The sequence below is a fragment of the Lolium rigidum genome, chromosome 4, assembly GCF_022539505.1.
Source record: "Lolium rigidum isolate FL_2022 chromosome 4, APGP_CSIRO_Lrig_0.1, whole genome shotgun sequence".
In the NCBI taxonomy this organism is placed as follows: domain Eukaryota; kingdom Viridiplantae; phylum Streptophyta; class Magnoliopsida; order Poales; family Poaceae; genus Lolium; species Lolium rigidum.
Genome location: NC_061511.1, coordinates 32,231,538 through 32,257,553, shown reverse-complemented (window position 1 = coordinate 32,257,553; position 26,016 = coordinate 32,231,538). Strand labels below are relative to the sequence as shown.

General features: G+C 44.8%; 2 protein-coding genes across 2 annotated transcripts; one reads left to right on the top strand and one right to left on the bottom strand.

Moving 5' to 3' along the window:
• The first annotated feature begins 1,773 nt into the window (after positions 1-1,773).
• LOC124646852 (GABA transporter 1-like) lies at positions 1,774-3,676 on the top strand. The gene is made up of 6 exons (XM_047186898.1): positions 1,774-1,972; positions 2,066-2,188; positions 2,418-2,708; positions 2,785-2,915; positions 3,000-3,215; positions 3,293-3,676. Exons 1-6 carry the CDS (start codon positions 1,774-1,776, stop codon positions 3,674-3,676), a joined length of 1,344 nt encoding a protein of 447 aa, XP_047042854.1.
• A 1,042-nt stretch (positions 3,677-4,718) lies between these two features.
• On the bottom strand, positions 4,719-6,144 carry LOC124706287 (pentatricopeptide repeat-containing protein At1g31790-like). The gene has a single exon (XM_047237940.1). It carries the CDS (start codon positions 6,141-6,143, stop codon positions 4,938-4,940), a length of 1,206 nt encoding a protein of 401 aa, XP_047093896.1. The 5' UTR covers position 6,144; the 3' UTR covers positions 4,719-4,937.
• Positions 6,145-26,016: the final 19,872 nt, after the last annotated feature.

Below are 26,016 nucleotides of genomic sequence, written 5' to 3'. Positions count from 1 at the left end.
TAATACTATTTCAGATCCGCAACCTAATATACTCAACAGTCAACGATCATGTCGGATAAGTTGTATTGCAGGATAGGGACCACGCGTTCCAGTGAGGCAACCACTTTCGCGGGCACGTGCGGCCGTCTCTCCTCTGTCTCGGCCCATGTAAGCAAGCACATTGATGAGCCTTGTTGGCCCAAGCATGTGATCCATCGTTCTGTAGTTGCTTGGGCTCTAAACATCAGCTTCTGCTACTTGCTCCCTCTTCTTCCTTGTCAGGAAAACACCACATCATTTGCGACAGTTAAGATCTATCACCAGAGGACAATAAACAGAAGAAGCTAAGGACCTAAGGATAACACAGAAAGGATGCAACCCATATACCATTGAAAATCACAAAGGGTCTATAGTGTCTAGGTGCAAGGTTCAATTGTGCCTAGTTGCCATATTAAGTAGGTCCTAGTTGCCAAGTTTAATTAGTTTATTGTTGCTAATTTCAAGTTTGGAGGCTAAGAGCAAGTACAATAGAGTCCAGTCAGCTGACTATAAGACATTAAATAATATATTTTAGATGAGTTGGAGGAGAGAGAAGAGGAGAGAGAAGGGAGGTGGGCTACTATGCAATAGCCAGCTCTTGCACGTGCTCCTAGGCACCTTGTGAGAGTGAAAGGTGGGCCATATATTAGTAAAGTACTACATTCTTATAGCCAACTATTATACATGTTAGCTATATAATGACTACAAATGATATGACATCTTGTTATAGCCAACAGTTGGCTATACTATTAGAATTGCTCTAATTAGTGCCCAAGTTGCCATGTTAATTAGTTTTTTTCACGATGTTGGACTTTGTAAGCCGCATTGGAAAATTCTCCTACAATTGACCAAGCAAATTATATATGGGCCACCACTTACCATTAAGGCATATAAATGGCTAGTAGGAACATATCTGTTCCCAACACGCGTGGTCAGACAGCCAAACAGTAGGAGTAATAAGGAAAAGCTGACCAAAATCTATCATTAAGAACTTATTAAATAAATTTATGTTTTTTTAGAGAAGGCCATCATGACTGGCTAGGCAAGTGGGATGTTAATTAATCACAGCAGTGATACAATGGACACATCTGGAGGTTCCAATAACCAAGTAGCGTAGTAAATAAATTTATTTGTAGGAAAGGCCATTATGACTGATTAGGCAAGTGGAATGCCTTGTTAATAAATCACAGCAGTGTTTACAATGGATACATCTGGAGGTTCCAATAACCAAATAGTATAGCATCCACTGTCTAGAGCTGGACATTCCTCGCTTTTATTTTTCGAAAAGGAGGGGCAAAGCCAAGAGAACAGTCCTAGCTATGATCTGCCTGCCCTGGTGCACCAAGCTCAACTCTTTAAGATGTATGTTGTGTTCTTCAATCTCCCGCAAGATATTGATTTTAAACATAGTGACATCGTTCACAAGATAAAAACCTAAAAAGGCAGGGGTTCATTGGCCCAATTACACTAAAATGTTGCAATAATTTTTTCTTGGTCTAGTCTTAGTCATATAACAACTTTCCTCACAAAACAAGATTTTTGGGGAAAAGAACCGGTTGGCTTTTGATTTTTTTTCATACAAAAGCATGTATTCTATTTCCACGGTACTCCTATATGAGCCGCCCATCTCACTCAGCTTTCCTCAGAAGAGAGTGTCTTGGTCAACATGATAAGAAGACCTGTGACATAAGGTAGTGGATCGCTTGCTCTCTCATATTTCTTACTGAAGTCCTGTGAAGAGAGGTGGCACTGGACATGTCACAGACGAGAGGTGGTGCCCAGGAGGACCTGGCCGGAGAAGCAGACAGCGTGGACAGGGAGGCAATCTCCGGCACCGCCGAGGGAGGGAAAGGCACCTGGAGGCACGCTGCATTCCATGTGGCAACGACGATCGCCACACCGGCGGCCTATGCTCCGTTGCCCTTTGCTCTTGCATCCCTTGGCTGGCCTCTCGGTTAGCAGGGTCATACTGTCTACAATTAATATAGTGTATATTATTTGATTCTGTTGTGATCCAGTGATTAGCGGTTATTTTTTCTACCTACAGGTGTTTGCAGCTTGGTCATAGGGACACTAGTTACCTGGTGTTCTAGCTTGATTGTTGCCTCTCTGTGGCAGTGGAACGGAGAGAAGCACACCAGCTACCGGCTGCTTGCAAAGAGCATCTTTGGTGGGTACAGTTTTTCTCCCATCAGATTCAGATAGTTCTCCCTCTCTTCTTCCATTGCCTAGAAGAGAATAGTTCTCCATGTGACAATACTGTATGTGAAAATAGTTCTTGTTTATGTATTTAGTAGTAATTTCTCACACCTATGAAATCGACCAAGTGATCGTTAACATCCCAAAAGTCTATGAAAGATTTACCTTGAGTGATGACAAGAAGCTGTACTTTGTTGAAGGTCCCTGGGGCTACTGGTACGTGTCATTCTTCCAGCAAGTGGCGTCAATTGGCAACAACGTCGCAATCCAGATTGCTGCTGGCAGCAGCCTCAAGGCTGTCTACAAGCACTACTACACCAGTGAAGATGGCGCCGCGGTCACGCTGCAACACTTCATCCTTCTTTTTGGCGCATTTGAGATGTTCCTCTCCCAGCTTCCAGACATACATTCGCTGCGGTGGGTGAATGCTACCTGCACCGCTAGCACCATTGGATTTGCCATGACAGCCATTAGCGTCACACTATATGATGGTAAAAAATCAGCAAATAATAATTTTGCATCAGGTTCAGAAATTCCTGAGGATATGGAAACCATGTTCTTCTGCAGGACATCGGATTGACCGGAAGGAAGTTGGCTACAGCCTGCAAGGAACCACCGCAACTAAGATCTTCAGAGGTTTCAATGCACTGGGTACAATAGCGTTCTCATTTGGTGATGCGATGCTGCCAGAAATTCAGGTGTCCGTCATCAGACGTTTCATATTGACTTGTTAGCACACCAGCAATTCTGCTGTAAATTAAATTGGCTGAAATCATTCACAGAGCACTATCCGAGAACCGGTCAGGAGGAACATGTACAAGGGAGTCTCTACGGCGTACATGCTGATCATCATGTCCTACTGGACACTGGCGTTCAGCGGCTATTGGTCTTTCGGATCTGAAGTCCAACCATACATCCTGTCCTCCCTGACTGCTCCAGCATGGGCAATTGTAATGGCAAACTTATTTGCAGTGATTCAGATCACAGGTTGCTTTCAGGTAACTTGGCAAACCTCTAAATTCCACCAGTAATTTCTCGGTAGCAACCCAGTAACTGACTGTGCTTCTTCCCAAAGATATACTGCAGGCCAACATATGCATACTTTGAAGAGCGCATTCAGGCGAAGAACACGAGGCGCAAAGCATGGGTGTGGCGGCTGATGTATACCTCTGTGTACATGGCGGCGATCACCCTCGTTGCAGCGGTGATGCCTTTCTTTGGGGACTTTGTATCAGTTTGTGGAGCGGTTGGATTCACCCCTCTGGACTTTGTGCTGCCAGCCTTGGCGTTTCTGAAGGTTGGGAACATGCCAAAAAACCCGGGGCTGCGGCAAGCTATCAAGGCCCTTGGATCCACCGTCACCGTATTTTTCTGTGTCGTTGGAGCTCTGGCATGCATCGGCGCCATCAGAGCAATTGTGCTCGACATCAAGACCTACAAGTTCTTCCATGACATGTGATCAAAGTTATCAGGCCACTCTGCATCAGTTCAGTTAGATGTAAGTTTGTTTGTCCCAGTGGTAGACGGCTGGCAATACGAATTGCTATATACAGTAGGTGGAGTCTCATTTTGTAAGTTCAGTCACATTTTCAAATATTTAGATCATAAACAAACAATCATCTCAAGCCGATTCAAAAGCATAATCGTATAATCTCTTGCCTAAAAATCAATTTAACAGCCACGAAAATCAACTTACATTTCAGAGCAAAAAAGCAAGAAACCAACACACAAAAAAACACTATAAGAGATGCACTTGGAGCAAAATAGGCTCCTGACATCACTTAAAAGTATGCGCTACTTTGCAGCAGGAAAGGAACTTGTGATTGTCTATAACTTGGTTAGAATGCTCCCCGATCATGCTTGGATTCAGTTCCAATTCACGGAACTTTAGGCATGATGAAGTAGATCCGTATGAGTAAGAACTTTAGGCGTTCTTTATTACAGGAAAGGTATGTACTGTAATTTTAAACCATGCCCTCTCAAGTTGTGGACGAAACCATTGCCTCTGCCAAACAATACATCCTTTTTAACTTGCTCAATGTGGACTTGTCTGATCACCCTTCTAAGGTTCCTGCAATTCCTGATCTAAGAAAAGAATGATCAAGTCTTGCATGGTGAGGTATATTCATCTGCATGTTGTCTTGTACGGTGATGTATATTCGTTGGGATATAAATGGGTATTGCAAGGGTTTGTCCTGGAATCCAATGTAGAAATGTATCATGCATTACTTTGGTTCTTCTTCACATTTCGCCATTCAACAGGGCATGTTCATGTTTTTGGGAAATGTATGCTAGGTAACAGTTCAACTGAAGGTGTCAGCTAAATGTGCAGGTGCCTACTGCACATGATTTGTGAACTTATTCCCCCAATCTCTGTCATCATAGAGAGGACAGTTAACACAAACAAAGCGAAAGGCTTTGGTGTTTGACCCTATCAGCACTATGTAAAGAGCAACTGATTATCGTTTCAATGGTTGGATTAACGAAATGCCAAAACATACTTTTGTGAAGTAGAAGTTACATTATATACAGACAAATAATGCAAAGAGCTAACTAAATGCTAATTGGTGGTTTGTGGAGATTATGCTGATAACACTACTAGTTTATACATATCTCTTTAAAAATTAAAAAGAACGTAAGGCCACAGGTCTTCTATAAGGGATACCCTTTTTAACAGAGATCACACCTTAGATGTGCAGCCAAGGATCTCATTCTTCAGCTCATCTGGAGCAGGCCATCCTGACCACATTTACTCCAGGAGGATCAATTCCAGCAGCTTTCATCTGGTATACCATTCTGGCAGCCTCTCTATACCATCCGCCGCGGGCATACCCCATGGCCATGGCGTTCCAGCACACCGCATCAGGCTTGCCGCCGACTGCCTCGAACGCCTTTGCTGCATCGGCAAGCCTCCCATGGTTGGCATACATGTGGACCAACCCAGAAACGACGAATTGGTTCGTTTCCACGCCATGCTTGATGGCGTCGGCGTGCACCTGCTGTCCGAAGCACCCGTGCTTCTCGGATCCCGCGCACACCGCGAGGATGGTCGAGAGGGAGAAACCGCTCCTGGCATCACCGGAGGACACCATGTCCCTGAAGACGCGGAAGGCCTCATCCAGCAAGCCGTCTCTGTGGCAAGCTGTCATGAAGCTCGTCCAGGCTGCCTCGGGCACCGGCTCCAGCTGGGATGAAGAACACCTCATCGTCTCAAGCACTTGCCGTGCACTGTCGAGCCGGTTACTCTCGCAGTACAACTGCAGCAGCGAACTGCCGGTATCGCCGCACACCCTCTTTGTTTTGATGGCGAGCGCATGCACCTGCTCCCCGAAGCTTAGTTCGCCCAACCGAGCACATGACCGCAGCACCGCCACGATGGAACGGCCGCGCAAGTCAGCAGCGAGCTCGTGTTCTTGGTGAGACATGCGGGAGAAGAGCCGTATTGCTTCGGTATGGAAGCACCCGTCAGAGTAGGCTGACACCATGGTCGCCCACGTGATGCCGTTCTTGATGGGCATTTCGTCGAACACCTTGCGGGCGGCCACTGTGTCGCCGCAGCTGGCGTAAGTGAGCAGCAGCCGGTTTGCTAGCGGCAGGGGGAGGGGAGATGCAGCGCGTTTGATGTGCGCGTGCACAGCGGCCGCCTCGGCGGCGTCGCCGGAGTCCTTGAGGAGGGAGATGTAGACGTCCTCGTCGGGCGCGACGCAGAGCACGTCCATCAGGCGGAGCACGTCGCCGGCGCCGGAGGACGACCGAGAGGGCACTGTATTCATCGATAGTTCTTTGCTGTTGTCTTTCTTGCCGTTGGTGGGGTCGTCAATGGAGGAGGTGGTGGGTATGGGGAGCTTTGGGCGCGGGAAGAGAGGCAGCGACGGTGGTTTTGGCGGCTTCGATAGGGCCGACAACCGCCGCGTTCTTGTTGTCATGGTTGGGGAGGCGGCGGGGCTAGTGGGCAGCTGCCCGCAGCGGTGAGATTGGTGCGCAGCCATGGTGGTGGTGCCGCCGAGCGGCTTCGCCATGTCCAAGGACACCGCCGCCATTCACACCACCGCCATGTCCAAGGCGATTCTTGGACCAAAGCCTTATCTACTGTTTTTTCCTAGGTTTCGGCCCATACTACGTTTAACATCTCTTAAAATAAAACTTTATTAATTTTTATCAACTTTTTTTAAAAAAAATTAGCAATTACGATACTAATTTCCTCCTGCTACCGATACAAGTCTATAAGGCTAGCCATAGTGCTAGTATCATAGCTAGTATCATGCATTCTAGCCCCACCAAAAATGCTGATGTGGCAGGTAATTATGGATGAGAGAGGAGATTAGAGTATCATAGGTAGATACTGTATCATAGCGCACATCACGAGAAAAGTTAGTATCAAATAAATCTTGTACACAAATTTGTATTGGGATTCTACAAATCAATTAATATAGCTAAACTATGATACTAGTCTATGATACTATGCATTATGGATCTAGTATCATAACAAAGTATCATATACATGATACTACTATATGATACTACCCACTATGGCCAGCCTAACACAGTTCTTTGCCCTGTAGACTAAAAAGCATTGTCTATGTTTCAGTGCATCTCCGACTAATTTTTTTCTAGACGTATTTCTGTGGTCGCAACAAGTATTATACCTGTGTGTTTCTCCCTTCTCAAAAAGGAGAAGCCCTATCTTGGTTCTTTGATACAGTATGATCATTTATGTTTTTTCCATAATATTTGACACTGCATTGAATTTCAAATATTCCATTCATTTTATCATGTTTTTTAGTTGTTCATCTATTAGAAGATTGGCAATGACACTGCATAGATCAGATTCAAGGAGGTGAGAGATCAAAACTCTGAATTTACGCATTTGTCTCATTAGAAATATACAGTTTGCCATTTAATATACGTAGTACAAGTGCTCAATGTGATTCAGAACATAATCCAGGATTATCGTTGTTTCCATGGTTAGTCACCGACTGAGACTGAGAGTCACGACTGCAATGGAACATTCTATGTGCTTCTAATTTCTAAAGCATGTGTAGTAAGATTAATTATCTTATTTCACTACTGAAGCTTCTCCCTTCTTCAATCTATGTTGATCTCATAGTCATATGTTCCTATCTCCCTCATCCTTTTGCTTGTTGGATGCTTGGTAAAATTTCCATGTGAACATGCAGATTTGTTCTTCATTTACTCATTGTTGTAGGTTACATGCATAAGAGCATATAAAAGCGAAGCACTTGGTATTGTCGTTGTCTTCAGTGTCTAAATATCTGATTGTGTCATGTTCTATCTGCTGTCGAATATTTTGTAGATTATGTTTGCTGTGCAAACTTGGTCCTTCTTTGACATTTGACATCAAGCTGCCTAGACCATTACTCTCAAAAGGGTTTTATTTATACCCATGTTCCTGCTCAGCTCAGTGCAGGTACTTTCAACGATTATGTCTTTTGAACATTTTATTTGCTCAGTTTGTTTTAATTTGCGTACTTGATAATATATGGATGAGAGCAAAAGTTCAAAAAGCAGTTGCCCCTTTCACATGTCCCTATTTTATTCTTAACCCAGCAATGGTTAAATGTTGGTATTTTTGAAATGATTGCAAAGTAATCATATTTAGCCTATGGTTATCCCACCATCTCAAAATATAAGGCATATAAGTGTATTCAAAAGTCAATCCCTACTAAGTTTGACCAAATATTTTACAGAAAAATACAAACATCTGTAATATTTTAAAAAAACATTTTATGATGAATCTATCGATATTGATTTAGTATTCTAGATGTTCATATTTTTTGTATAAACTTGATCAAATTTAGAAAATTTTTTACTTTTGCCTAACCTTGTATGCCTTATGTTTGGAGACAAAGGGGATATTTTTGTTAATCAGCGATGTTTAGTGATGTTTAGCTGGTTACCATTCCATGTGTTAGAAAATTAGTAGTTATATTTTAGGTTTTGATGTGTTATGTCATTGCTTGATTAGTGAATTTTGGTGAGGATGTTTGCTTTTGTTATTTCTACAAAGATTACATGATGATAGGTAGTGATCATACAGGGGTTTACATAAAATTCATATGGTAGTGTTGTGTATTATCATGTATTTCTGTGGCATGCCATTTTGTGGTGCACCAGTTTTACATGCGCCATAGAAATTATTTCTGCGGCGCGGGCGAAACAGGTGCGCCACGTAAATAACATTTTTTTGTAGCGCACCACACCCAAATGCGCCACAGAAATATGATGGGCCCCACCTCTAGCCAGCCCAAATAATTGGTTGCACTATTTCTATGGCGCATATTGCTTAGTGCGCCACAGAAATAAGACATTATGTTGGCGCATTTTGTTTGGTGCGCCACAAGAATAAGACATTATGTGACGTATTGGGCTTGGTGTGCCATGGAAAGAAGCATTTCTGTAAGAAAATTTTCCAACCATCCACGCACCCCCCCCCCGGATCGCCTCTTTAGTGTTCAAAAAAATCACATAAAATAATGGAAACTTAAAAAAATATTTGTAGGATTAATAAATTTGAATTTCAACTTTTTTGCAAAGAACGTGGAGAAAATCTTTAAACTGGATTTCTAATTGGATAAGAACAAGAACTCAAAAAAACAATAATATATCAAAAAGATCAGGAGAAAATTCTACATCCAATTTCAACGGCCTCTGAAATTTATAGAATCGCCAAATTCGAAAAGAGTAAAAAGTTACGGCAAAGCCAAGATATTTTCCTGTAAAAATAAAAAATTCAAAAAAAAAGATCGGTGGCGCACCAAAAGCACATGTGCTACAGAATTGTTAGGCTAGAATTTGAAATCAGGTGGTTCTCTCTGTTCTCCTCCTCCTCCACTCCTTCTCCACTTCTCCTCCACTTCACCTTCTCTACTTCTCCTCCCCTCCTCCTCCACTTCTTCTCTCCTTCTCCTCCTCTCCTCTCATCTCCTCTCCTCCTCATCTACTTCCCCTTCTCTCCTTCTTCTTCTCTCCTTCTCCTCCCTCCTCTCCTCCTCCTCCACATCCGGTGACCTCCTCCTCCTCCGGTGACATCCTCCTCCTCTGGCGACCCCCTCCTTTCCCACCTCCGGCAACCTCCTCCTCCTCCCCTCCTCTTCATCATCCTCCTCCTCCCCTCCTCCTCCTTCCCTCCTCCTTCTCCTTTTCCACCCAACCACCCACATACCACCTACGAACGGCCTCCTCCTCCTACACCCACCCCTCTGGCAAATTCTAAAAAAAATCTGGCAAATTCTTAAAAAAAATCCGGCGAAATTCCGGTGGCCCTAGATCTAGATCTGGCAGCCATTTTTAAAAAAATTGAAAAAACATTGTGGCGCACTAGCGCTGGTGTGCCACAGAAATGTCACTTTTTGTGGCGCATGAGCTAGTGCGCCACAGAATTCCAATTTTTATGGTGTGTATTCTGTGGCGCGCCACTCATACGCCATAGAATACCAATTTTGGTGCGCCACTAATGAGCCTTTTCCTACTAGTGTGGCTCTAATTAACATGGAGCCGTTAGCAAAATTTTCTTTGATGACTGACGACAAACCCCTTCCTCCAGTTGGATTTTGGTGTTTTTGTTGTAGTGTGAGGATACCAAATGATGGGTAGCTAGAGTTCTTTCGACTCATGTCTCTTATCCCGCCTAACCCTTGCCTCCAGCTGGATAGCGGTGTTTCTGAGTACTGTGAGGATGACAATTGAAGGGTAGCTAGGGTGTAATATCCCAGGTTTAGAGGCTATAAAATGAGAGAACACCAAAGTGTGCATTGCATTCATGCATAGAAAATCCGGGGAATTTTCGCGCTTTCAAATAAAACTTACCACGATGACTCGAAGTTTCACTTGACTTGATGGAATTGAAGTAGATCATCAAGTCAAGCACTATAAACTTCACTGTGATCTTTGTTAAAACCTTGTTTTGGGTAGAGATGATTTGATCTATGGGCTAGATCAAATGAAATTAGTTTTACAACAAACAACACCTTAAGTAAGGGTCAACTACAAGATCTTATAAAAGATCTCAACATGACATTCCTTACAACAACATATGAATAATTATTCAACTATAAAACCAAGAACTCAATTAATTAAGAAACTATTCTATACTTATCTTTTCCATGTCTTTACTTAATAAACATTTCTACCATGAGTCACATGGTATATCTTTTCAACTACAATACTTGAACCAAATCAAGAACACTCATATTCATTCTTCATTAAACCTTGACCATTCAAACATTGTTTCCCAACTCATACCATTAAATCTAGAGAAAAGAGAGAATCATTCATATGCTTATTCTATACATTGAATAGAACCTAGATTACTATTTCAACCTTAGCCAATTGAGGTACTTGTGATATTAACCAATGATACAAGAAATATAAGTCAAGTATCAAACCCTACTTGACCTAGCTAATACTTGATGGTAAGCAAGAACCTATTCTTCTAGTAATTATAGAGAGGTAAGCGTTATGATCATTACAACTTGGTAATGATCATAAACTCTAGAGAACCCTACCTATTCATAAGAGCTCAACCTAAAGAGGTATACTCAAGTATATGGACTTATACTTGATCTTGGAGAGAGAACCATAATTCACTAATGAATTGTTATGAGACCAAAACTTTGATCATTACAAATAGGTGATGATCATAAACCCTAAGAACCTAAGTGAGTGTGATAGTGTTGACGTCAGAAACCCACCGGCGGGTAGAGACGGGCAACACCGTAGAGCCGGGAACAACTAGGGCTGCGGCTGGCCCTAGTCCCTCTGAGCGACGGCCCGCAAAGCCTCCTGGTCGCACGCACCGATGTTTATCACAAGGGCGTGCCACCCGACCTATACCTGGTCGGGAAGGTGTGGATGATGCCTCGCTTAGTTTCCTGCAGGGGCACACACGTACACGTTAAATACGAGCCTCGATCGGCTCTCGGGTTATCCCGTGAATCGGCTCAAAGAGCCGATCCACCCATGATTCGACGAGGTGTCCGAATATATGGTGGTCCTGCTTGATCAAGGTAAAGCTAATGAGATCTACGACGATGTGGGGTTTTCACCGCATAATCGGATCGTCCTACTCCAGGTTGGGCCTCGCGGCCACGCACGGTGATCGTAAGCCGATCCTAAGCAAGGCCTAAAAACCAACACGAGGTTGATCCTCGGAACATCCCGCTTAGGGCCAACGAACGACACCCTACGTGCCGCTGGATCCTCCCCCTTTGTAAGGCCTAACTATTGCAGATACTAAACTAATCCTTGCAGAACAAGGAGTAATCGTAACGGATCAGATCTACCAAACTATGATCAAGCGGGGTGCCGCCCCTACGCCTAAGATAGGCGTAAGGGCGGCTAGACATGCAAGGGTTGCACTACGAAAGCATGCAGCAATGAAGAACAATGCTAACCCTAACATGTCTAAGATAAATACGTTGCTCGCCATCAAAAAGGCTTCAGTACGAGCAACGCGTGAACAACGTAGGCGAGCTTGTGCTTGCCTAGATCGCAAGATGCGATCTAGGCAGCATGATGCTTACCGGTAGAAACCCTCGAGACGAAGGGGTTGGCGATGCGCCGAGATTTGTTTGTGGTTGAACGTTGGTTGTTGTTTATTCCATAAACCCTAGGTACATATTTATAGTCCAGCGGACTTTCTAATGTGGGCGTGCACTAAACCGTGCACGAGTAAGTTTCTATCTCTAAACTAAGATGCGATCTAATATGTTACAGATACACGGGCAATTAAGCCCATCTTGGTATAAAAGGCCGATTCATGTATTCCTTCTATATATATTTCTTCAAGCCCATCTTGATCGCGGCCCACCTCCTGATTAGCCAAAATCTGGTGATAACACATGCCCCCTGGTTTTGGTAATGATAATTTCAAAACCACTCTGTTTTTTCCTCCGAGGGGTCGTGTCATGGCAGGGCAGAACTGTCGCAGCATGCTTCATCATGACGACTTGCCTTCCCAACTTCTCTGCACGATTTGACAGTTTTGGCACCATGTCCTCGAAAACTGCTCGAAAATTAAATCCTCATCCCCTTTTATTTAACCGCATCGAGCACTTCTCCGCTCCATCCCCTTCGCACTAGCACTCCCCAAAAACCCTCCTGTACCACCATGTCTTCCTCTTCCTCTTCGTCTTCTTCGTCCCGCGCGCCGACGCCGGAGCCGAACCCGGCGGAGGCCCATGCTGCCAACATTCGCCGCGCCATTGAGGCCGGGGAGGAGTCTAGCCACGACTTCTCCCTCTGGTCGGAGGACGACAAATCCTCGACGGACGGGGAGAGCGACCTCCGCTTCCTTGTCGGCGAGGAAGCGGAAGAGGAGAGCGATGACGATCGCTTCTCCTGGGACGACTTCACCACCTCCGAGGAGATGGAGGAGGATGAAGAGGAGGATGACGACGACAGCTTCCCCGACGAGCCGCCGGCCAAGCGCCATTGCCCCTGGCCGGGGAATCTGAGCGATTTCGACAGCGACGACGACGACGACGAGGAAGACGAGGACAACGAAGGTCCTGCCGGCGGCCACTGGAGTAGCGACGACGAGCCGGCCGGGAGCAGCGCCGACAGCGGCGACGGCGACGATGAGGGCAGCAACGGCCCGTAGATAGGGTCGTAGCATAGGGCCAGTAGTAGTAGGTGGGGCAATGCATCCCCTTAGTGCTTCCTTTTGAGAGCAATCAGCTCTTCATGTAAGAAATCGTGTTCATCAATGGAAAATTTCCCCTTTTGATTTTGCCGATTTCCTTCACGCCGATTTAGCCGATTCCCCCTTACACTGACTCTGCCGATTATCAATTTGGTCCACGCTCAATGAGCCGATGGCAGCACATCGGTTTATCGTGACAACTTTCGAGGTAAATCCACCCGTGCTTCCAAACTTCCAGCTGAACAGGGCCAAGCCACAATCATGCAAACCCCAGATCTTTTTTGCTTCCAGGAGATCCCTAGGACTGTCGCTGGATCAACTCGACTGCTGAAGCTAACACTCTTGCAGAACAGGCACTGTTTGCCCACCACGATATCTTTGAAGTCACAACACTGGTCCAGGACCTACCAACGATCGTGGCTCTTCTCCCACATTCCTCTTCTCCGTTCCGGCAGTTCCCTTCTGCAATAATTCATCACCTTTCGACTGAGCTTTGATGAATAGGGAGCCAATTCCGACGAAAGTCGGCTCCGCAGAATAAGACCTTGAGGGCGAGCTGCCCCCCGAGCCTCAGTCAAGGCGAGGATAAAGGTGGACCAACCTAGTAGGCCATCATCGGCTTCCCAATTGTGGTGCTGCATCGGCCGATTCTAACAAATCGGCTTTCCAGATCATCGATATTTCAGGGCAGCCTGCCCCCCGAGCCTCTGCAGTTCTATCAATGTGGCAGTAGGGTTACCACCCATAGAGCCGATGCACTTAAACGGGCTTAGGAGAATATCACAACCCCCTCGTGTCTTGCTACTCCGGTCGACCCCTTATTTCTGGCAGTCTGACGCTGCTCCTGGCGAGAATGTTGATGAAGCCGTTACCTTTATCAAGACATGGTGACCACGGGCTGCTCTGATCTGTATGTTCACGTTGCTCTTGTTGTTGGCCAGGGCCGTGATCCTCCGTCTTGCAGACCATCATCAGCGGCTTCCACTGAAACAAAGGTAGCTCTGGTCGCCAAAAGTGACATCCCTGCCAGCACCGCTGAACTTGAAGACTTGTAAATGGGGGTTAGGAGTCTTTGAAGAGAGGATTCGAGTCACCAACAGCTCCCTTGAGGAGCTTACTTATTAGAGCTTCTTCACGTAACTCTATAACTGCTCCATTGGGTTCCCTTGAGTCGATGGCCGTACATCGGCTATGCTCGAAATTTTTGAATTTTCGGCCGATTTGTGTATCGGCCCCCATACTCACATACCCATCATTAAAGGATGAGACTTCTTTTCCTCGTGTTTTATCCTTCTATGTGCCCCCCGAGCCGATTCTGTCAAGAGAACTGATGGTATCGGCTCTGTTGGATTATGTGTTGAACCCGAGCAGACTGGATGTTGAGGATAATTTTGGCCGATCGCTAGAATCGGCCTCCCATTGCTTTCTTGGTGAAGGTTTTGTGATGTCCCTTCACAAATATTTTTGGGGCCGATCACAAGGATCAGCCTCGCCATGTTTGCTCATTGATGTGTTCTTGTTACTCGTTCAGGCCGGTAGATAAGACCAGCCCAATCTCTGACTTCATCGTGTTGGCACGCTTGCTGTCGCCCACCTTGAATGCATCGTGTGATCGTGGAGCGCTAAGCTCCGCCGGAAGAACGAGCACCATGTTTGTGCCAGCCGATGCTTCATCATCGGCTTTCCTTTGCTTGGGGCGCCACTCCATTTTCCGTGGACGACCCTCCTCATCCAGGGTTCGCTGAACCTTTGCAGCCAGGTCAGGCCTTGCCTTTCTCAATGTATGCAAGTATAACCTTTCGGCTTCTTCCAGGCCGCGCAATCGTTGAACCCTGCGTTTCTGGGAACGGCTGAGTCCGTCAGGGCACCACCTTGGCCGGTGGTACCTGTCTTCTTCTTCTCCCTCGTCTTCCGAATCTTCGAGATCTTCCAACCGAGGGGACTCAGCTCGTTTGCTCCGTGGCGGGAGAGGTCCTAAGCGCTCGAACACGGACACGTTGGCTGCCTCCTTCTTCTTCCGGTTGCATTCTGGGCAGTTGCCGATTGTTGGCAATCGGCTCATTCCTGAATCCCAGCAGTGCCTGAAGAAGGGACAATTCCAGTGCCTGTCCTCGTCGCCTTGCTCCCTTGCCTTTCCCTTGGCACAACGCCCGTGCTCCTCCTCGTCGTGATTCTGCCGACGATGTCTTCTGGCTTCTCTGGCCAGACGAACTCTTTCATCATCATCGCCGGACCGCCGGCGTTGGTCGTACTGACCCACATACTTGTTGAGGAGGTGATCAGAGAGAGGTCGCTGATATCTTATGTTCTTCACTTCTCCCTCCGTGACGTAGCGCTTGCCGTCTTGGCGGAGCCGATCGCGTGGAGCGGCTTCCTCTCGTATCTTTGCTATGAGAGCAGCTGCCCTCATCTCCATCCTTGCCGGCGTGGTGTCCAAGATCTACCATGTTGATATTGCACAGAAACCCGGCCGGCACCCCGCATGGCAAGCATACTCCACCATGTTTACGGCGGGGAAGGGGTGTGTGTCGACCTTCATGGCGTACTTGGTTGAAAATTAGACGCCCGTTCTCGATCGCCGCTTGGATGTGCCGACGCCACACCCTGCGGTCGTTGGTGGCATGCGAGAGCGAGTTATGCCATTTGCGGTATGGCTTTCCATTCAGCTCTTGCGCCGTGGGGAATTTGAGACCTTCAGGTATCTTCAACTGATTTTCCTTGAGTAGGAGGTCGAAGATTTGCTCAGTCTTGGTCACGTCAAAATCAAATCCCTGGGCGGGCCTGGTGGCTTTACCCATTTGCAAGACACGGGGGTTCCTCCCCGAGTCCACTCAGCCACTGCTACTTCTTGGTCTCCCGCGAGAACTTCATCTTCCTCTCGCATCGACTAGGGCCACCGCACGCTTGAACTTGTCTTGGTACAGGTCCGGGTGGCGCTGTTCATATGCTGAAAGTTTCGAACCATGTGCGCCGGCGAGGGATAATCCGCTTGGGAGGCCGTGTCCTTGAGCTGTGTTGCAAGGCCCGCTACGCCAACTCGATCGCTTCTTTCTCATTTATACGAACCGAAAAGCATCGGTTCCTAAGATTCCTGAAGCGCTGGATGTATTCTCGTCACGGTTTCTCCGCGCTTCGACGTAGTTGTGCTAGATCGGCAATGCTAGACTCGGAAGCTTCGAATGGTACTGCTCATGGAACCGCTCTTCCAAGCTGCTTCCAAGTCCGGATGGAGTTCGGTGGTAGCGATGTGTACCACCCGAAAGCCGATCCTGTGAGGGACTGCGAGAAGAACCTCACGCGCAACTCATCCGACGCCGAGATCGTGCCCAGCTGTGCCAAATATCGGCTCACATGCTCGATGGAGCTGGACCCGTCCGATCCACCGAACTTTGTGAAGTCCGGGAGCCGATATTTAGGTGGCAGCGGGATCGGTTCGTAGCTGTTGGGGTACGGCTTGGTGTAGCCGAACGCCTTCCTTTTCGGCATCATGCCGAACTGATCTTTCAGAATTGTACAAATCTGATCCGCCGAGATGGCTGAAGGTGTCGAACCCTGAAGATTCGCCGGGGTGGCATACTTAACCAGCCATGCTTGTTTTTCTGGTTCTAAGCCAACTGCAGGAGCTGGGCTTTGGAGGTTTGTTGGGGTGGCGTACTTAGCCAGCCACGACTGCTTCTCAGGATCGGCTCCTGACGTTCCTCCTGCCGTTCCAGAGGCCGCTGTTATTGCATCCTGGTTCGAGAGTGCCAAGGCGTTGCTATCTGGCACGTATGCGCACGCGTATCCGTGCGGGACCTCCTTAGGTGGCTCAGGCAGGAATTGGTAGTCACTAGGATCACCACCAATCTTGTAGACGACGTATGCCGATGAGTTCGGCAGTTCCGGTGCTACCCATGCGAACGGCGGGGGCCGGAGCGGCATCTCTCCTTTGAAAGTCCCCGGAGCCGGTCCCGACGGGAGTACCGGTGACTCATGATTTCCTGGACGACGCGCGAGCGACACGCTCCAGGGTGTTCACCGAGGCTCTCGAGTGGCGGTGCAGCGAATGAGCCACCATGTAGTTGATCTCCGCCGCGGCGACCCGGTGCGTTCTTCCGACGGGGCGGACAGGTCCACTCCATCGAGCGCGCCTTCGGGTGTGAAACCCTTCCACCTGACGCCATGGGAGCGGGTTCGGTGGAAGGAGCCGATGAGTTCGGCTTCGAGGGTTGCCTTGATCTCGTCATGCTTCTTCTTGAGCTCATCGGGCAGATCCGCGTAGGTGACCGGAGTGTCTTCCGCCATCTCGGATGTAGATGGCGATGTCGTGGATGTCGTCGACTGGTCCCACCGGGCGTGCCAGAATGTGTTGACGTCAGAAACCCACCGGCGGGTAGAGACGGGCAACACCGTAGAGCCGGGAACAACTAGGGCTGCGGCTGGCCCTAGTCCCTCTGAGCGACGGCCCGCAAAGCCTCCCGGTCGCACGCACCGATGTTTATCACAAGGGCGTGCCACCCGACCTATACCTGGTCGGGAAGGTGTGGATGATGCCTCGCTTAGTTTCCTGCAGGGCACACACGTACACGTTAAATACGAGCCTCGATCGGCTCTCGGGTTATCCCGTGAATCGGCTCAAAGAGCCGATCCACCCATGATTCGGACGAGGTGTCCGAATATATGGTGGTCCCGCTTGATCAAGGTAAAGCTAATGAGATCTACGACGATGTGGGGTTTTCACCGCATAATCGGATCGTCCTACTCCGGAGTTGGGCCTCGCGGCCACGCACGGTGATCGTAAGCCGATCCTAAGCAAGGCCTAAAAACCAACACGAGGTTGATCCTCGGAACATCCTCGCTTAGGGCCAACGAACGACACCCTACGTGCCGCTGGATCCTCCCCCTTTGTAAGGCCTAACTATTGCCGATACTAAACTAATCCTTGCAGAACAAGGAGTAATCGTAACGGATCAGATCTACCAAACTATGATCAAGCGGGTGCCGCCCCTACGCCTAAGATAGGCGTAAGGGCGGCTAGACATGCAAGGGTTGCACTACGAAAGCATGCAGCAATGAAGAACAATGCTAACCCTAACATGTCTAAGATAAATACGTTGCTCGCCATCAAAAAGGCTTCAGTACGAGCAACGCGTGAACAACGTAGGCAGGCTTGTGCTGCCTAGATCGCAAGATGCGATCTAGGCAGCATGATGCTTACCGGTAGAAACCCTCGAGACGAAGGGGTTGGCGATGCGCCGAGATTTGTTTGTGGTTGAACGTTGGTTGTTGTTTATTCCATAAACCCTAGGTACATATTTATAGTCCAGACGGACTTTCTAATGTGGGCGTGCACTAAACCGTGCACGAGTAAGTTTCTATCTCTAAACTAAGATGCGATCTAATATGTTACAGATACACGGGCAATTAAGCCCATCTTGGTATAAAAGGCCGATTCATGTATTCCTTCTATATATATTTCTTCAAGCCCATCTTGATCGCGGCCCACCTCCTGATTAGCCAAAATCTGGTGATAACAGATAGGAGGAATAATAAAGAGAGATTAGTGAGGAATAAGTGGATCAAGTCTAATGCATGATCTTACTTTATAAATTGAGATGATAAGTTAAACCTATATATGTGAGGTATAGATCTCATTCTTCTCATGAAATAATAAGTAACTCATTAGTAGTTAACCAAACCAATACTCATGTCTTGTATAGAGTAGTTAGGATATTAGTTTTAAACCCTGCCTATCCAAACATTTGGGACAAACCTAGCATTGCTTTGATACAATAATTCTACCTAAGTGAGGAGGATAACCCTAGCCAATTAAACATAACCAAGCTTATGTTCATACCTAATCCTAGTTGTGTATCACTTGGGTGATCACTACTAAAACCCTAAACCACATTTGAATTCCAATCCATGGATTACTTTGGGTCATGAGTAGAACCCTGCCATACCTCATGCCTATTTAATACTTCAATTAGTGAAGCATCACCAAAACTCTAAACCCTTGGAAATAACTATCCACATAAAATCATAACACAATTTCATTCTCATTACCATCTATCCTAAACTCTAGCCATAATTAAAGTATGTAAGCAATCCATATTGTTAAGTACTAGCTCAACCTAATCATGTGTTCATTATGCACAGGTTATAGATTTCAAACCATTTAAACAGATTTTGTTCCTAAATGAAAAAAGGAATTGAGATAAAAATCTAAACCTATTTCTTTGTTAATTAAACCCCACAACATATCAATCCAATCAAAAATTCAATGTTTATTTAAACACCAAAATGATACAGTAAGTATTGTTATCAAATTATCTTGATACTCAAATGATTTAGACCCTGCAAAACAAAACAAAATTCAATTTGAATTCAAACCAGTAAATAAAAACAGAAAAAGAAAACAGAAATTTGAAAAAAAAAAGAGAGGAAACTTACCTGGCAGGCCATCGCAGCCCAGCAGCAAACCACGTTGCCAGCCCAGCCCACGAAGGAAGCCAGCCCAACCCGCCGTAACGCTTCGCGTTAAGGAAAGAAGGGAGGCGTCGTCGTCTTCCTCTCCGGGGACGACAGCGCAGAGAAGAGCCTTGGCCACGTCCTCGTCGCAGATAACCTCGGCCCGGACGTCGCCAAATCCTCCAGAACCGCATCCTGTCGATCTCGCGTCCGTCTTATCTTCAGTGCGTCCCGATTCGTGCCCAAATCGTGCACCACACACACCGCCACATCCCGGCCGTCTCCGTCGCCAAGCCGCCGCTAGAGAGCTTCCCTAGCTCTATAAATACCCCTGTGACATCGCCGTGTAGTCCTTGTTCTTCGCCGCCCATTCATCCCCTCTCTAGCTTTCTCAATTGTTTCCAATCATCCATGTACTGTCGCCGGCATCGAGGAAGAATCCGGCGATGGGAGCCACCCCAGACTCCAGCGCGTGGTCGAGGAGGTGCGCCTTGGCGCGTAGGCCATCTGGGAGCAAGCACGCATCAAGGGGAGCTCGGAGCCAGGAGAATTTCGCCGTTCCCTTTCTCTCGGGTTCACCGGGAAAGCATCAATCGCCGTCGCCTCCGGCGGTCATCGTCGTCGCCGACCACACCAGCAAGTTCACGGTGAGCTTGCGCATCGATAGAATCTACCTTCGCTTCCTGGAACCCTCTGTAGCCTAAATTTGCATCTTCGCCGGAGTAAACCACCGCGGGGCATGGTCGCCGGCGTAGCTCCGGTGATCCCCTCGCCAAACCAACCCCACCATCAGCTTCAGCGAGTCGAGGAGAGCCAGAAAACCCTAGTCACGCGTCCTGGGAGGCCCTGTAGCGTAGCGCCGCCATGAATTGGACGCCGGCGTTTAACCGCCGGCAACGCCAACGTGGCGGTGGGGCCTCGAGCATTGGTTGACTGGTCGTTGCCATCGTGGCAACTGACCCAGTCAAGGGACCCACCTGTCAGTCTCTGTGTGTGTAACTCGAACCGGTACGTTTAGTGTTTTCGTTTTAATTTCAAATTACAGAAAAATGTTGAAACTTTGCAAAATCATATAAATTTCATTTCAACTCAGAAAAATATGAATAATATATCAAAATGCTCACAAAAATAAACTCTATTCAAATAAAATATAAAACAAAAATGTGTGTCAAAATAAAAATTCACTTATTTTTATCTTTATTAATTATGTCTTTCTAATTGTTTAAAATGCAAATTGAATTCAATAATTAGTAAAGTTTCAAATTTAAATTTTAACAATTCAGTAACTAATTAAAATGTTAAGATTAATTTTCTTTATCATATTTGCACTAACTTAAATATTAGTGGTAATTCATAAACCCTAACTAGTAATTATTTTAATTCTTAAACCCTCTAAAAATTAATAGCATGTTAAAATTATTAATAACTTTATTCCAAGTACTTAATCACATTAATTCTAGTACCAAGTATTACTTTAAGAATTGGATCATAATTTAGAAACCCTAGTTTCAATTTGAGTAAGACCTGGATCCCATTATTTCATGTGATCATACCAATTTAGAAGCAACTCTAAAACCCTAATTATGTGTCACATGTGATCATGTGAGATTCACTTGACATATAGAACCCTAATAAGCCACCATTGAATGCATGCTTATGATCCACTAGCATAGGACCAAGTCACATAGGATTATCATTTCATGTTCCTATTCTTAATTATAAACCTATATGATTCACTAATATCACTTAGGTATAAACCCTAACTTGTTAATTGGATTAGTACCATTGATCACCACTCTTATATACCATACCATTAGGATCAACCTTAATCATCATAATTTAGTAGAACTATAATTATGAACCCTAGTATCAACCTTGTGTAATACTTCACAACACATGTTCCTATTTCACTAAACCCTACTTAGGAAATGATAAGCCACTTAGCTTAGAAACCATTAGAGATTATTTAGTGAAGCAAATGTGAAGCCATAGTAACCCTAATAGCTAATTTATAGAACCATCTTAATAACCATCCTTTGATATGATACTTAGAAGAAACCATAGTAATAAACCTACCAATACTTGCCACATATAAACCAATTCAACTTAAGAACCCAATTAGTTCCTATTAGTGAAACTAAATGAATTCAATCATAAATCCTAGAAGACATAGCACCTATGTATAGTAGTTCATATTCTTATTCAACATGTTCTTCAAAAGTTATTCTTTTGAAGTACAGATGTCAATCAAACCTTGGAAGCCCTAATCCTTCTTTGAAATACTCATTATTTCTTAATTAACATGTTCTTCAAAAGCTATTCTTTTGAAGTATAGTATAAGCAATCATCAACCATGTTCTGTAGAACTTAAATTTGACAACTGTTCTTTACATATTGTTCCACCACTATTCTTTATGTGTATGATTGTTATGATGTCTTATATCACTTGGTTATGATGCTAATATAACCAAATCCTACTAAGAACCTTGTTTGAGAACCATTCTAAAAGTGCAACCAACCCTAAAGAAATCTTTACAACTCATACATCCTAAATCATCGAGGTTAGGTTACGCTCGGGACGATTGCATCTCATATTATGCATTATAGCATCTTTGCCAGTTCTTTAAACATTGTCATTATCGGACGATGATGGTATTTCAGCATTTGGAGTTATCACGTATCGAAGCTTTTGCCTGCATAATCTTGCAGTCAAGAAAGGAAAGTTCATCGCTTGCTCATGTCATTTGATTATTTGTATCAAACTATATGCAAAGTACTATACTTATCACTCATGCATTGAAAAGCAAAGTATTATTTTACAATTATGAATATGACTATGTGGTGGGCAATGGAACCATGGTATGTGTTGATATGGTGGAGGTTCCATTGCATGGGTACTACTCATCTAGGACTAAGTACCAATGCCGTCCAGCTGATTCTAGCGCCGTACATATCGCGTTATCCATAAGATCTATAATGGCTGCGGGAAGTCAGCTCGTATCTTTTCCCTTCTGCACGCCAACGGATTGGTAGAGTCGGTGGGGTGCTGGAGGCACTGCCGCAATAGGTTGGGATAGCCTTTTAAATCCCCATCCATTAGTGATGATAAGCTCTACGATCTATGATGGATTGTCCGGAGTACACCGTGAGTAAAGCCGTATTATCGGGAGAAGTCTACGGGGGGTGTACGGTCGGACAAAAGGGTCGGTTTGCGGTGGTCGCGGAGAAGGCAAGTGATTGGCTTGGATCTTATACTCGGGCCTCACACCCAAGGAAGTGTGGACGGGGACATACTCTCGGCCGGCAACAAAGTTAAGATCTCTTGTGGGGTAAAGTAACGCACCTCTGCAGAGGGTATCAAGAATTGTGACTGTCACTCCCTGTTCCGGGAAGGGAACTGCGAACGCGGTAGGAAAGGAACTCCACGAAGTTCTAGTCAACCTGTGAAGACTGACGGGCATAGTTTTCAGAATAAAATAAACCTTTGGAAGAAATGTTTATGAAAACTTGCATTGGCCTATGACTTTCTGGTCTATGGTTGTAGCTAGTGCATGATACACATATTTCCTAACATGAACTTGCTGAGTACGCTCGTACTCATTCTATCCCATTTGAACCCCCTTCTTAGATCAAGGCACTGAAGGAGAAACTACCGTGGAACTCGAAGACAGAGGAGCCAACTGCAACAAGATGAAGAATCCAATCAAAGAAGTCAATGGAGTCAACTTCTGCATCAGCTATTATGGAAACCTAGACTAGTAATAGAAGGGAACTTTTCCCTAATCCTAGCACCTAAGTAGCTAGAATTCTATAGCAAGCCAAGTAGCTCTTAAACTTGAGTTAGCAATAAGATAGACTACGGGTCGTTCTTCTGGAGCTTTATTTGAAGTTTTACCTCACCGTAAAGTAGGAGGTTGTGTTGATCTTATGTAAACAAGTTCGTGTGTACTTCTATAGACATACCTTGGACTCGCATATGTTTCTGTTGTACCACTCTGAGAGATGTAATATGAGTGGAACGGTGTTTCACTTGTGTTATGTCAACGACTTGTGTATTACATCATGCAGTGGTACGCTGGGTCACCACAGCTGGTATCAGAGCAAATGCTTTGACCCTAGGATTAAAACCCTTTAAAGGAGACCTATAGGTTTGGTAGTGTCTATAGAAAGTGTATTAGTTAAGTCAACTATGCTAAACCAACTATTCTTTTGACTTGAGATAGGTATTCACTTGAGAATAATCCTGACACACTTGAGTCAATCTTTCTTATCTATTTTCTAAAGTAAAGTTAGTTAGTTATCTTGCTTCATTCCAAATAATTAGAACACCATTGAAGCTTAAGATAAAGGGTGGTAGTAGACCACAGTTGGTATACAACACATGGTAGTCCAAAGAGAGGATACAACCATAAGGAAGATATCCTATTGGAAGAAGTATACCAATGCAAGTTATGGTTAAGTAAGAATCATTTAAAATGTCAAATGACTGATGTTAAGTAAGGGAGATAAGTTATATAAGGTAATATATGTCTATGATGAGTCAATCATAGGAGGTAAGGAAGAGTGATAGGAGTATTTAAGTCTACTTTTCATGGTAAAGTTGGTAATCATATATGATTCACTTGAGAATCATGATGTGAGGGAGTAAACCATCATAAGTACGATAACAAAAGGATGATCAGGAGTAGGATTTAAGGAATAGTTCGAGAGCTTAGGCCTTAAAATCCTAATAATTGTACCAAGTATGTTAGAACCATAGTCCTTAATTTAAAGAAGGCTTATTTAGAGCATATCACATAGAGAAATCCCAGAGTTATAGGTGGTATATTCTAAACAATCATGTATTTAGAATAGACATGTTAGAATTAATTGTATTATAGGAAGTAGTCCTCAATAGCACATATATATGGTATACTATTTTGTTAGTACTTCCAAACAAAACTAGGTTAACTTCAACTATCCTAGGCCATTTTGTTTCAAGTTGTCTCATTGCAAATGTGCAATTGAGATAAATGTTGAGACAAATAGTAGAAATTCACGTATTCGTACTAAGTATCACAACCTAAACCTATCTTATGTGGTGTCATATACTACACATCTGAACCTGATGTTTAGGGATGTCTTACCCAACTATTTTATTCAGGCATATCAGGATGTGTATTATGAACACAAAGCTGAATCTTCTTGGATTTTACTGGATTTTCATTGATTGACTAGATCCATACATGAAGTTTGACTTTGATATGCAAATGCATGTTGCGATATCAAGCTCTTACTTGATGTTATAGGTCTAGAGAGTAAAGGTATTCGTGTGAGGAAGCTCTTACAATTTATTCGGACCGCTGGCTAGTTGGGGTGACTGTGCGCCGACTAGGGGTGCTTCTATTTGACGCATTCAGCGTCGGCGGCGAGCAACGCAATCATCTTCAACCTATCTCCGGTCGTCGGCGCGGTCATCTTCAACCTCTCCTGCGAGTTCCTCCATCTCCGCCCGACCATTGTTGGCTGGCCCATTGCTTCTGAGGGATGCGCGTCGACGCGCTAACGGACGCAACTGGCGTGAAATAGGCATCATCGCCGACTAGTGCGGCATTTGCGATGTGTCGTACACCCAAACATACCCTGCCACGATCAGTTGGGCCCCGGCCCAACATAACACGTAGTAAATTTTCTCATTTTTCATTTTTTTTCATTTTTCTGTTTTTAAAACCTCGATTATTTTCAAAACAAATGAACATTTTTACAAATGTAAAAATCTATAAAAGTTTGAACTTTTTTTAATTTGACCGTTCTAGAATTTGAACATTTTTTGATACTCTGCACATTTTTTGAATTTGAATATTTTTTTAGATTGAAAATTTATTCAAAATTTTGATTTTATTATTTTTTCTAAACTTTAAATATTTTTTCAAATATGAAGATGTTTTAAATTTGAAATTTTTTCAAATACGAATAATTTTTAAATTTAAACAATTTTCAAAATTGAATGTTTCAAATTTAAATATTTTCTGAATTTAGAACTTTCCAATTTGAACAAAAAATAGAAACAAAAAGGAAAAGAGAAAGAGAAAATAAAACAAAAATGAAAAAACAAAAACGAAAAACGAAAGAAAAATAAAAAGCCAAAATGGGCCGGCCCATACCCGACCAGGGGTGTGCGGTGCCTGGTAGGCACTGACCTGGTCGGTGTATTGGAGCCACCGACTAGTTGGCCTGCCTACCAGGAAACAAATACAAACACACATATTTAAAAAATCCCGCGATAATTTAATCGAAATTTCATTGATTCGAATATAATTTACATAGTTTAAAATGAAAATCTAAACAAATTCAATGGTCGTCGTCTTCTTCGTCATTGGAGATGAGGTCCACGAACGGCGGCAGCGTCCAGAGCTGTTGTGCCCAAGAAGGTGATAACCCCCTAGTGCAAGGGTCACCGCAGTACAATTCGATAAGTATTTGAGTGTTGAACCCACCAGCAGCTAAAGCTAAACTAACTATTCTCTAAATCCCTATAACCCAATTATATGGCCTTCTATGCAAAGCTAGGTTCTAGCGTGTGTGTTTGTAGAGGTTTCTACTATGAACTAGAAGTGCTGAAAATAAAATGCAAGACAAGTAAAGTGCGGTAAAGTAAAATAAGATGAAGTGAAAGTGAAGTGGAGTAACTCAAGAGAGTAAGTGTT

What these genes read in the sequence shown, in the direction of transcription:
- LOC124646852 (XM_047186898.1), top strand. Translation starts at nt 1,774, where the DNA reads ATGTCACAGACGAGAGGTGGTGCCCAGGAGGACCTGGCCGGAGAAGCA. An exon ending in GCTTGCAAAGAGCATCTTTG is followed by an intron (nt 2,189 to 2,417) that starts GTGGGTACAGTT and finishes ACTTTGTTGAAG; the next exon opens with GTCCCTGGGGCTACTGGTAC. An exon ending in TAGCGTCACACTATATGATG is followed by an intron (nt 2,709 to 2,784) that starts GTAAAAAATCAG and finishes GTTCTTCTGCAG; the next exon opens with GACATCGGATTGACCGGAAG.
- LOC124706287 (XM_047237940.1), bottom strand. Translation starts at nt 6,143, where the DNA reads ATGACAACAAGAACGCGGCGGTTGTCGGCCCTATCGAAGCCGCCAAAA.